At 46.6% G+C, this 12,165-nt stretch overlaps 2 protein-coding genes across 3 annotated transcripts; both read left to right on the plus strand.

Annotated features, from left to right (window-relative positions):
• The first annotated feature begins 377 nt into the window (after nucleotides 1-377).
• Nucleotides 378-3,854, plus strand: LOC104419486 (protein trichome birefringence-like 19). 2 transcript variants are annotated; one of them, XM_039301350.1, is made up of 3 exons: nucleotides 378-1,026; nucleotides 1,114-2,556; nucleotides 2,885-3,854. In XM_039301350.1, the coding sequence occupies exons 2-3, from the start codon at nucleotides 2,062-2,064 to the stop codon at nucleotides 3,404-3,406; spliced, it is 1,017 nt and encodes a 338-aa protein (XP_039157284.1). In that variant the 5' UTR covers nucleotides 378-1,026; nucleotides 1,114-2,061; the 3' UTR covers nucleotides 3,407-3,854. The 2 variants fall into 2 exon arrangements, with proteins under 2 accessions (XP_039157284.1, XP_039157283.1); XM_039301349.1 differs by having other exon boundaries at nucleotides 378-2,556.
• Nucleotides 3,855-9,833: 5,979 nt separating this feature from the next.
• Nucleotides 9,834-12,165, plus strand: LOC104419483 (protein trichome birefringence-like 20). Its single transcript, XM_039301653.1, has 2 exons — nucleotides 9,834-10,479; nucleotides 11,206-12,165. Exons 1-2 carry the CDS (start codon nucleotides 10,117-10,119, stop codon nucleotides 11,968-11,970), a joined length of 1,128 nt encoding a protein of 375 aa, XP_039157587.1. The 5' UTR covers nucleotides 9,834-10,116; the 3' UTR covers nucleotides 11,971-12,165.

The raw sequence follows: 12,165 nt of genomic DNA on the forward strand, positions 1-12,165 counted from the left end.
TATAGAAAAAATCAATAATTTGGAAAATGTTTTTCTAATTTTTAAGCATTTTCTAAGGTTTTCATTGTCAGTAACAACAACCGATTCCCCTCTTACTTGCTATTTTTTAGGGAGCTTTGATGTTTCCATCGGTCCGGTGGATTCTTTCCAAATGAATTGAGTCGAAACGACCATTAATGGTGGCTCACGACTGAAATAAGACAGTTGGACGAGCACATCGTGAAGGACTATCAATAATGAGCTCGAGGGCCACGCATGATGGCCAATTAAATTTGGAGAGCGACTTCTTTCAGATTCTTCTATTGCCTATCATAAGCTGTCGGTCCATGAAGATGTGTGGCTGGAAGTTGAAGAAGCGAAGATCAAATTGGGTCATGGTCGACAACCACCGAATCAATCAACCATTTCTGCAGGCACTAATTGTTATTCTGCAGGCACATTTGGATCCTATTTATAGACAAGGAGTCCTTATGGTGCAAGTGGATACACTCAACCTTCTTGAAAAGGAAGAGTTTTTGGGTGGTAGGGGTGCCAAAATTCTGCTCTTGAGCTCGGAAGAAAATCCTACACCCAAGATATGAGTTTCGACTCCATTTTTTATGGAGGATTGGTGATGGCCAATCAGTCTCCCTTTGGTTTGATCATTGGCACCAGAAAGGTCCCTTACATCTTATTTGCTCAGACCCAATGATTTTGAATTTTGGTTTATCCAGACTTGCAACAGTGGCTGACCTTTTCTCGTCGGCGGGACAAGCATTCAGGACAGTGATTGAATCTCGGGAGCATCCACTCCCTCTCCTCTCCAGTGCACCGGATCGTCTTATTTGGACCGATAGCCCTGATGGTCTTTTCTCGGTTGCATCCGCTTGGCATATCATCAGAAGAAGGAAGGATAGGGTCAGTTGGGCTTCCTTTATATGGAACAAAGCTATCACCCCGAGATATCAATTCAATCTTTGGCTAATTATAAAGAATCGTCTTCCCACCCAAGCCTTGCTTATGGCGCATGGCAGAATTGGCTATGAGGTATGTGCTTTTTGCAAGCTAACACCGAATTCCATAGATCATCTCTACTTCGGCTGTTGTATCATTGCTAGCATGGCCTTCTCTTAGGCGGCTAAATGCAATCTCCCTTGGTGGAACAAGACATGGGCTGAGAACCTTCAGTGGGCAATGAGATTCCTTTATGGTAAGGATTTCTACCACTCCATTGGCCGGTTCTCATTTGGTGCTCTTTGCCACCTTATATGGAAATATAGGAACGGCATACTCTTCAGAGATCATTCGGTGGCAGTTGCGGCTGTTAAAAATCACATCATAAAAGTGGTCAAGGATAAGGCCTTAACGTTCAAAAACGTTGAAGATAATCCAAGGAACAAAAGACTCCAGCGCAACTGGGGGATAGATCCTTCTATTTTCTCTCCTCCTCCTCTTGCGGATCCATAGCTTCCTTCGATTGTTTCAGAGACGGCTTGTGGTTGGGTCACGGCATATGATTTCACTCCTTGGATGCGTGCTACATGGTACCCCTCCGCTTTCCTCTTCGGCTTCGACTGTGATACGCTTTGACTGGAAGGTTGCAAGCCCTCTTTGGTGGTCTCTCCTTCTTGGTGCTTTCTTGCGGTCTCTCTTTGTCTCTAATGGGTTGTTCTGGGGAGGTTTGGAGTTGTTTGGCCCTGTGTGGTCTCCTCCTTCCTCGTTTTCTCCTGCCTGTTGTTTAGGCTGTTGTTCGCTTTGGCCGCTCTTGCGGAGTTCTTTTGCTTTCGGCTCCCTTCCACTCACTTCGACTTGTTGTCTTGCTGAGTGCAAGTTTTGTGGCGCCAAATTTTGTGTAAATGTTGGCTCAAAGCTCTATAAATTTATTATTTCTGACAAAAAAAAAAAACTGTTATTCTTTCAAGAAATGAGGACAAAGGTACTGACAAAATGTTACAGACCATGTGATGCAAAAGTTGATGTCCTGACTGAACAAATAGTAATAAAGCCAGTGTCCCCATGTATTTATATACTGATCCAGATGCAGGATGATTTTCTTGTGCTTTACTTTTGCCTCACAAAACCATGAAGTTCACAGTTTCTGAACTTCACTCAGGGAAAATCCCACCACAGAGCAACACCAGCAGCACCAAGAAGGTGCTGGTGCTTGCCTCGACGCCTGTTCTTCTAGCTGCAATCCCCCTTTATTTGTTCATCACCGGCACGCATCTTGGTGCCCCGTCATTTCAGGAGCTGGAGATTGGCACCAGCATTTCGAAAGGAATAGAGCGAGTGGACAGGAGGAGGTGTGATGTATTTAGAGGGCAATGGGTTCGTCACCCGAATGCCGCGTACTACACCAACGTGACTTGCCCTCTGATCATCGATCAGCACAACTGCCTGAAGTTTGGGAGACCCGACACCGAGTTCCTGAAGTGGCGGTGGAAGCCCGATGAGTGCGAGCTGCCTCGGTTCCACGCGGGCTGGTTCTTGGAAATGGCTCGAGGGAAATTGCTCGCGTTCGTGGGGGATTCGGTTGGGATGAATCAAATGCAGTCGCTGCTGTGCCTCCTGGCCAAAGTAAGTGCTGTCCCATTGTCTTTAATTACTCAGCTTATGCAGCATCTGCATTTGAGGCCTCTTATGGCTGTAGGATTCATCTGCATAGAGAGAATCATGCGTCGCTGCTGTGCCTCCTGGCCAAAGTAAGTGCTGTCCCAGTGTCTTTAATTACTCAGCTTATGCAGCATCTGCATTTGAGGCCTCTTATGGCTGTAGGATTCATCTGCATAGAGAGAATCATGCCTTGAATTATTGGCTGAGGCAAGTTAAGTACAAATCAGTAGCTTATAAAACCGAAATCAGCATCAAAGAAGTTGGTTCTCAACTTCAAAAGATGATCTTTCAGGTGGAAGTTCCTGAGGAAATATCTCACAGATACTCAATAGACACAACATACTTCAAGAGGTGGTACTTCTCAGTTCACAAGTTCACGCTAGCCACCTTCTGGGCTCCATTCCTGGTGAAGTCCAGAGATGCAGACCCAGATAGTCACTCCTTCAACAACATCATGAGCCTCTACTTGGACGAGCCCGATCTATCTTGGGCTTCCGAGATTGCAGACTTCGACTTCGTTGTCATCTCGGCAGGCCAGTGGTTCTTCCGCCCTCTGATGTACTATGAAAAGCGCGAGGTCATCGGTTGCGGCTCTTGCGAGGTGAACAACGTCACCGACCTCACCAGGTTCTACGGTTACCGGATGGCCTTTCGAACTGCCTTTAGAGAACTCCTGAATCGAAAGGCCTATAAGGGCATGACATTTTTGAGGACGTTCTCTCCTGCGCACTTTGAGAATGGCAGGTGGAACACCGGAGGGAGCTGCGCAAGGACGAGGCCGTTTGTGAGTGGAGAGGCCAAGCTCGAGGGGTAAGATCTGGAGTTCTACTTGACCCAAGTGGAGGAGTTCAGGGCGGCCCAGAGGAAGGGAATCAAGAGGGGCCTGACGTTTAGGTTGCTGGACACCACCGAGGCGATGATCCAGAGACCCGACGGGCACCCCAACCGTTTTGGGCATTTGGCGCTAAGGAACGAGATGATGGCCGATTGCGTGCACTGGTGCATGCCGGGTCCTATCGACTTGTGGAACGAGTTCTTGTTTCACGTTATGTGGTCGGAGAGTCGAGGATCTCTTCATGGGCAGACGCAGAAGAGTGCGTGACGAGCGAAAACCGCAGATTGGTTGTTCTAGACGTAGCAGAATTTATCCAAACATTTTGTTCTGCATTCATCTTATTTGAATTAAACAGTTTGGTTCATGGAAAAGCCATTGCTTGAAATAGAACAAACCGCACGGTCTGTCGTGTGATACTTGACGAGGAGCCTCGGTACATGCATTCGACTGAATCAATCTGAAGATTAAGTTGCGTGCTAACTGACTTTTTCAACAAACGCTGCCTCGCCATGGCTAAATTGAATGAGCCTGGTAATGGATGCTGTGGTTGCGCATGTGGTATAGGATCGACGTCTTAATCATAACTGCAAGAGAGACTTTGAAGGTACCGACCGAATTCTACCCTATACGATGCAAAATCTAGTCCTAACAACTGATTGTAGTAATGGCAGCGTCCCTATGCAGGAGTAGTTAATTTCTAGTACTAAACGTTTGCCTCGCTCAGTGGTGAACGTGAAGTTCCCAATCTCTGAGCTTCATTGGGTGAAGATCCCACCACAGAGCACCAACGTCAGCACCGAGAAGGCGCTGTTGCTCATCTCGACACTGGTTCTCCTTGCCGCCATGTCTCTGTCGTCATCAGCTCGCTTCCTCATATCCAACGATCTCTGGAGTTGAAAAGAAGAGAGCAAGCAGAAAAGAGAAGTGATGTGTTTGGAGGAAAATGGCTCGATAACCCCAACGGCACGTGCTGCGCTGATGTGACTCGCCCTTTGATCATTGATCAGCCTGACACCGACTTCTTAAAGGGAAGTTGGAATCCCGAAGGGTGCGAGTTGCCTCAGTTTAATGCGGGCCAGTTCTTGGAGATGGTTTGAGGGAAATCGATCAGTGTTCGTCCAGGATCCGGTAGGGATGAGTCAAATGCAGCCATTGCTATGCCTTCCTGACTGGTGTAAATGCTTTTTCTGGCTAGCACACTCATTTGCAGAGACTAATGCTTATCAGTTTAAAAGAACAAAGCTCAAGGGACACCAATCCGAGTTCTACTTGATCCAAGTAGAGGAGTTCAGGGCGGCCGAGAGGGAGGGAATTGAGAGGGGGTTAGACATTCAGACTGCTGAATACCGCTGACGCCAGGATCCTTAAACCAATGGACGCCCCAGCCGACACTGGCGGCTATTGGATCGGAACATGATGGTGGCCGACCTAGTCCTATCAACACTTGGAAGTTCTTGTCTCGTGTTATGAAGTCGAAAAGTCAGAGTTTCCCTTCGGGTCGAAAGAAGAGTGCCTGGTAAGGATGATGGGGAAAAATCAAACCCTTTTCCCTTTCACTCGTACACTAGTAAAGCACACAACATTTCACGTGCAACATAATTTCACGCTATAAATACATTTGTATATATTAGTAAGATGTACATAGATAACTCGCCACCATAATTCTATGACCCATGCGATCCTCAAATTTGGCAACACTAGTTACTCAAGTTTTGCTCTTCAGTCGACTGTTTCCTTGCTGAGCTGAATTGCACGATTCGCCCCTTTTCCTCTTAAAGGGAAGTGAAAGAATATACTAAGGATAGGAGTCTGGACATCCTCAACGATTTTGCCTTTATCCTAGGCATCAAGTTTCAGCAGGTCCTTCAAGGCTCTTTCCTCTTTTGTCCGTATATCCCATCCTACCCTAATTTTTTTTTTTATCAATTTTCCTCACCAGCTTCCATGGCATCACGTTCGCTAAGACCTTCCAAAAAACGAACCCCATTCTCTCTCCCTTTCCTTGCCTTTGAAGAATTCTAGGAGTTGTGTCCCCCTCTGCCTGCCTTGATCCTTTGCTTCTCACATCCACATTCCCCCAACCGCACTTTAAATTTTGCCTTCCCCAACTTCACTTCCAATCCAATCCCTTCCCAACCCCATCCCCCACTCGAGAAGACAAAAAAAAAAAAAAAAAAAAAATCGATACTGATTCGCCAACTCCATTCACACCGTCCTCGTCCTCATCCTAAGTCTGTCGATTTTCTCCAAGTAAATGCCGCATTCCCTTTTTAATCCCATAAAAAATAGACCCGTCAAAAACTTGAGATAAATCACTTCCTGAAGATTTGATCGTGCACGGTAGAGAGCATCGAAACCTTAGAAAGGTTTTTGGTATTTAAAAAATTAAGAAAATTTGGAAAATTAGAAAAAAAAATAGTAGGGACGTGGGAAAACCATTGGGGAGGCTATTTTATGACACAAACAAAATTTAGGAAGAAAAATGGATTCAATCGGACAAGAAATGATCGGTGAAGTTGCAACCGGACCATGGTCGATCGGCCCCGATCGATCCCGGATCGATCCGCATGGTGCAGGGATCGATCTCGCTCGACCAGGACCGATCCATGATCGATCCATGCACCGAACGATCCACACAATGCATGGATCGATCCACACAGCCGAGGCCCTCGACCACGATCGATCCACGATCGATCTGCATGGTGCAAGGATCGATCTCGCTCGATTAGGACCGATCCATGATCAATCCATACACCGATTGATCCGCACGGTGCATGGATTGATCCACACGGCCGAGGCCCTCGACCACGATCGATCCCGATCGAGCGGGATCCATCCATGATCGATCCGCATGGTGCAGGGATTGATCCCGATCGAGCGGGATCCATCCATGATCGATCCGCATGGTGTAAGGGATCGATCCCACTCGACCGGGACCGATCCATGATCGATTCGAACGGTGCATGGATCGATCCACACGGCCGACGCCCTCGACCGGGATCGATCCGCATGATGCATGGATCGATCCACACGACCAAGGCCCTCGACCACAATCAATCCCGCTCAATCAGGATCGATCTGCACGGTGCATGGATCGATCCACACGGCCGAGGCCCTTGACTAGGACCATGCACCACCGAGGCCCTCAACCAGGATCGATCCCGCTCGACCGGGATCGATCCGCACGGTGCAGGGACCGATCTCATTCGATCGGGTTCGATCTGCACAGTGTATGGATTGATCCACATGGCCGAGGCCCTCGACCACGATCGATCCTGCTCGATCGGGATCGATCCGCATGGTGCATGGATTGATCCATGATCGATCCGGACGGTGCATGGATCGATCCATATGACCGAGGCCCTCGACCACGATCGATCTCGCTCAACCGGGCTCGATCCATGATCGATCTGGACGATGCATGGATCAATCCACATGGCCGAGGCCCTCGACCACGATCGATCTCGGTCGAGTAGGGATCGATCCGCATGGTGCATGGATCAATCCATGATCGATCTGCACGATGCAAGGTCGATCCGCACGGTGCAGGGACTGATCCCACTCGACCGCGATCGATCCGCACGGTGCAGGGATTGATCCCACTCGACCGGGATCGACCGGGGATCGATCCGCACGGTGCATGGTTCGATTACGTCGATGCAAGGTCGATCCGCACGGTGCAGGGACCAATCCCGCTCGACTGGGGATTGACCCACGATCGATCCGCACGGTGCAAGGGTTGATCCACGATCGATCCCCGTGGCCGAGGTCTCTGACCATGATCGATCCCTACTCGACCAGGATCGATCCACAATCGATCGTGCCCTACCACACGATAGTTATATGCTTGTCTCAAAGATTAAGCCATCCACACGGCCAAGGCCCTCGACCACGATTGATATGGGTAGACCGGGATCGATCCACGATCGATCCTTGCATGGTGCATGGGTCGACCAGCATTGATTTGGACGATGCATGGATCAATCCGCACGATGCAAGGTCGATCCGCACGGTGCAGGGACTGATCTCGCCCGACTGGGGATCGATCCGCACGGTGCAGGGACCGGTCCCGCTTGACTGGGATCGATCCGCACGATGCATGGATCGATCCACACAGTCGAGACCCTCGATCCACGATCGATCCGCACAATCCAAGGATCGATCCATGATCGATCCCCGCGGCCAAGGCCCTCGACCATGATCGATCCTTGCTTGACCGGGATCGATCCACGATCGATTCGCGCGATGCAAGGATCATGCATGATCAATCAGCACGGTGCATGGGTCAACCGAGATCGATTCAGATGATGCATGGATCAACATCTGCATGGTGCATGGGTCAATCCAAAAACGTCCAAGGCCCTCTACCACGATCGATCACAAGGCTTGACTAGTAGTAAAAAAAAAAAAAAAAAAAAAAAAAAACACATTTTAATAAAACCATTTACCTCAAATAGTAAATTTTAAGTTTATAAAGCATATTTAATAAGATTAAATTTTAAGTTAACACCTTCCTTATATAATTATCATTTTTGTCGTATTAGTAAAAATGCCAGTTAAGGAAGCAAGCACGCATCGACGAACGAGAGGTTGTAATCATCATCATTTTTTTCCCCTTATTTTTTCCCCACGTGCTCGAAAAGTCTACCTTCCAATTCAAGAAAGGATGGTGGTTAGTGTGAACAACATTTCTTTAATCCATACACATTAATCTAAACTTGGATCCACCAATCGATGCACTTCATTAACGAGAGAACTTTGACAAAAACGTTAATGTTTAGGAGAAGTAAACTCAACTTTATTTTTGGTCGTACATATGTAGCGGTTGACATGGGAAATCAATTAGGAAAAGGGTTCATTCCTTTGAAAAACGCTCAACTTTAGGTTTTTTTCCTGAATTTTTTTTGTCCCATAAAGAATCCCTAATTTTCACTTTAGTCTTAAATCTGATCAAGTATCCAAATATCGCCACTGATTTTTTTGATATCATCAACATTAGGAGGTTGCTGTTGTTCCTTTCAAGGTGAGGTTGTTTGGTGAAAACACCGGCTCCGATAATGAACCTCTAACTGATTTTGATATCAATAATTTTGAGTAAATTTCTGGCAGTTTTTAGACGAGTGAAAGTTGAGTATTTTTTATGAGACAAAAAAAGTTCATAATAGAATTGGAGTTACATCTAAAGTTTTGGGTGTTTTGGGAAATTAGACCATTAGAAAAAAATACAAAACAAAACATGATGACATAATTTTCCATATATAAAGCTAAACCCATTGAGATCAAATACACACAAAAAAAAAAAGGATCGATCAACGCAACTTACTATTTATTAAAGTAGATTTGGAACCCATAAAAGAATGTAATAAAGACAATGACGTACCGTTCTAACCTAATTTTATATTCCCCACGCGAACAACGACGAGCTACTAATCTCTTTCTCTAACAAGAAACGATAAGCCCCGTGGACGTTGCCATTCTTGCTATTCAATTGGTGTGCAGCGATGTCTCACCAGAAGAGAAAATGGCATATTGGCATTACTCCACTTGCCTTTAATTTATTCATGAATTATTGGCTTTTGTCTTAGCTTCCTCTCATTCTCCTATTTAATTCGTGCACAACGCTGGAGTTTATGTCTAGACGCATCGAGCTGTTACATCACATTTTATGGCTAAAGTCCAATTTTCATGATATATAAAAAGGAAATCTCTTATTCTAATCAATCCACGTCAAACTTTGGCGAGTGATTAGATATGCTAACGTATGGTTTTCTAATATGTTCATACGCATATCTTTTGTGATACAAATCTTATATCTTTGGGAAAATGACACAAATAATCTTTAAATTTTGGCTTAATGTGTAATGTTGTCAATGAATTTTAGCTTAATGTGCTATGTAATCTCTAAATTTTGAATTTGTTCAATGCAATTCCCGAAACTTTGGTGCATATTCAATTTATTTCTTAGAGTATATGATAATATTCAATTTTGTCCATAATCTTGAATTGATAAAAGGGCTATAATGAATATTTTTACATAGTTCAAACACTACATTGAATATGTAACAAAAATTTAGGGACTATACTGAACAAATAAAAAGTTCAGAAACTACATTACATATTAAACTAAAATTTAGATATCACATTACACATTTAATCAAAGTTTAAGAATTATTTGTGTCATTTTCTCTATATCTTTTGTAATATAATCCCTGTGAACTTCGCTTCTTGAGACGTATGTCATGCGCTCGCCATTGCCGTTGGTGCTTCAACCTAACGGGGGCTTAAAGAAAGACACGGAAAAAAGAACACGATACAAACGACAAAAGAAGCAGTGGCTTCGAAACGACTAAAAATATTTTTAAATGCTTTGATTCCAAATACGAAGTCCTAAACGCCGACCTCATATTTTTCGACGCAACTTTCATGCACGCCTAGAAGACTCTCTCTCTCTCTCTCTCGCTCGCTCGCTCGCACTTGCACGAACACCGTACACACACCCCTTATCCGCCGTGAAGGTCCCGCTCTCAGAGCATCACGGCGATGGGAACGCGCCGCCGCACAGCACAGGTGTCAACTTCAGGAGTGCGGCGGTGATCGTCCCAGCCGTGATTCTTCTTGCCGCCATCCCTCTATGGCTCCTCGTTGTGAGCTCGCCCGTCCAGCCTCAAGATTATCCTCCGGCATGGTTGATGGAGGACGAGAACGGCAGCCCCGAGGACACAGTATTGGGGGCGGCAGTGGCAGCGGCGGCAGTGCCGGTGGTAAGGGAGAAGAAATGCGACGTGTTCGTGGGGAAATGGGTGTACCGCCCGGACGCGCCGACATACTACACCAACGAGACTTGCTATGCGATAAGCGACCAGCAGAACTGCATGAAGTTCGGGAGGCCCGACATGGAGTTCCTGAAGTGGCGGTGGGAGCCGGACGGGTGCGAGCTCCCGCCGTTCGACGCTGCTGAGTTCGCTGAGATGGCGCGAGGGAAGTCAATCGCCTTCGTTGGCGACTCTCTGGGGAGGAACCACATGCAGTCCCTGTTGTGCCTCTTGTCCAGCGTAAGTGCTCGATCCAGTTACGGTTGACTAGATTATTCTAATCGCCACGAGCTAATCACTTCCTCTATTCAAAACATGAGAAACTACTTACGATCGACCTTGTTTATCATGTGATTATACTCAAGATGAGCCCTAGCCAATGAATTTTCTCGTCTGCAGAATTTAGTTTTACGTCGATTTGACCGATTGCTTGCAGTGTTTGAGTCGTGGGCAGAGAAATGCGCTAAGTCAATATGAGCTGTTCTTAGAATGACCTTTCCTTATTTTTAATGGAAATTTAAGAGCAGAAAATCATATGCCCACGACTCCCTTTCTCCTAATTATTGCTCTTAAAACGACGCAAGAGCGAACAAAACAAGGACTTATTATATTTTCGGGAATGTCATAATAAATTTTTCGACTATACCTTGGGAAAAATACTTGCCTAGATAGTGATGAGTGTATTCATATCGATCATAACTTATATATACCAAATTCTCTAGTAAGGTTGACTTTAAGTTATGTTGTAATTTCATCTTTGAATGCCCATTCTTAAAACTAGTAACAAAACAAGGACTTATTATATTTTCTGTGTCATAATAAATTTTTCGACTATACCTTGGGAAAAATACTTGCCTAGATAGTGATGAGTGTATTCATTAACTTATATGTTTCTCTAGTGTTGACTTTAATTTGTTGTAATTTCATCTTTGATCTTACCGCGTTTTATATGTGTAAAATCATTAGGTAGACCAACCGGAGGACATATCTCTCCGGCACACCACGGACTACAACTTCAAGCGGTGGTACCTCCCCAAGCACAACCTAACCCTAGGCACCTTCTGGGCCCCTTTCCTGGTCCGCACCACCGACGCCCGCGGTGGCCAGACCCTCGATGGCATCCTCACCCTCCACCTGGACAAGCCCCACCCTTCTTGGTCCGCCGAGATCAGCGCCTTTGACTATGTCATCGTCTCGGCGGGCCAGTGGTTCTTCCGCCCGCTAATCTACTACCGGAACGGGCGGCTCCTGGGCTGTTCAGCATGCGGGCAGGACAACGTGACCGAGGTGTCGAGGTTCCAGGCATATCGAGCAGTGCTACGCACCACGCTGAGAGCCATTACGGGAAGGAAGGGCCGCGAGGGGAGCGGTGGTGGTGGCACCACGTTCCTGAGGACGTTCTCGCCAGCACACTTCGAGCACGGGGACTGGACCGACGGGGGGAGCTGCCCAAGGACGCGGCCATTGGGGAGCGACGAGAAGAAGATGGAGGGCTACGACCTGGAGTTCTACGTGGCGCAGGTGGAGGAATTCCTGGAAGCGGAGAGGCAGGCGAGGGCGGATGGGTCGAAGATCCGGCTGCTCGACACGACGCGGGCGATGCTGCCCGGCCCGACGGGCATCCAAACCGACAGTGCAACTGGCCCAAGAGCAACGTGGACCGGGCCGATTGTGTGCACTGGTGCTTGCCCGGCCCGATCGATACGTGGAACGAGCTCTTGTTTTATGTGATGAAGTCGAACAGAGGTAGGAAGTTTGCTCAAAGGAAGCTACAGAACTTGCGTAGCTGATGTTTATGTTCATACGATATCGAGTGGAATTGGGAAAAAGGCAAGTGCATTTTTTTATCGTGCGAAAAATGGTTTTGGCAATTTTCTGTTTTTCCAGCCGAAAACTTTCGGCAAAGCATGGGGAATCGCGATTCCG

This window comes from Eucalyptus grandis, chromosome 9 (genome assembly GCF_016545825.1).
Source record: "Eucalyptus grandis isolate ANBG69807.140 chromosome 9, ASM1654582v1, whole genome shotgun sequence".
In the NCBI taxonomy this organism is placed as follows: Eukaryota; Viridiplantae; Streptophyta; class Magnoliopsida; order Myrtales; family Myrtaceae; genus Eucalyptus; species Eucalyptus grandis.

Excerpts from the sequence above, each read along its gene's own strand:
- LOC104419486 (XM_039301349.1), top strand. The coding sequence starts at position 2,062 with ATGAAGTTCACAGTTTCTGAACTTCACTCAGGGAAAATCCCACCACAG. Across the intron at positions 2,557-2,884 it reads TGCTGTGCCTCCTGGCCAAA|GTGGAAGTTCCTGAGGAAAT; the intron begins GTAAGTGCTGTC and ends ATGATCTTTCAG.
- LOC104419483 (XM_039301653.1), top strand. The coding sequence starts at position 10,117 with ATGGAGGACGAGAACGGCAGCCCCGAGGACACAGTATTGGGGGCGGCA. Across the intron at positions 10,480-11,205 it reads TGTTGTGCCTCTTGTCCAGC|GTAGACCAACCGGAGGACAT; the intron begins GTAAGTGCTCGA and ends TAAAATCATTAG.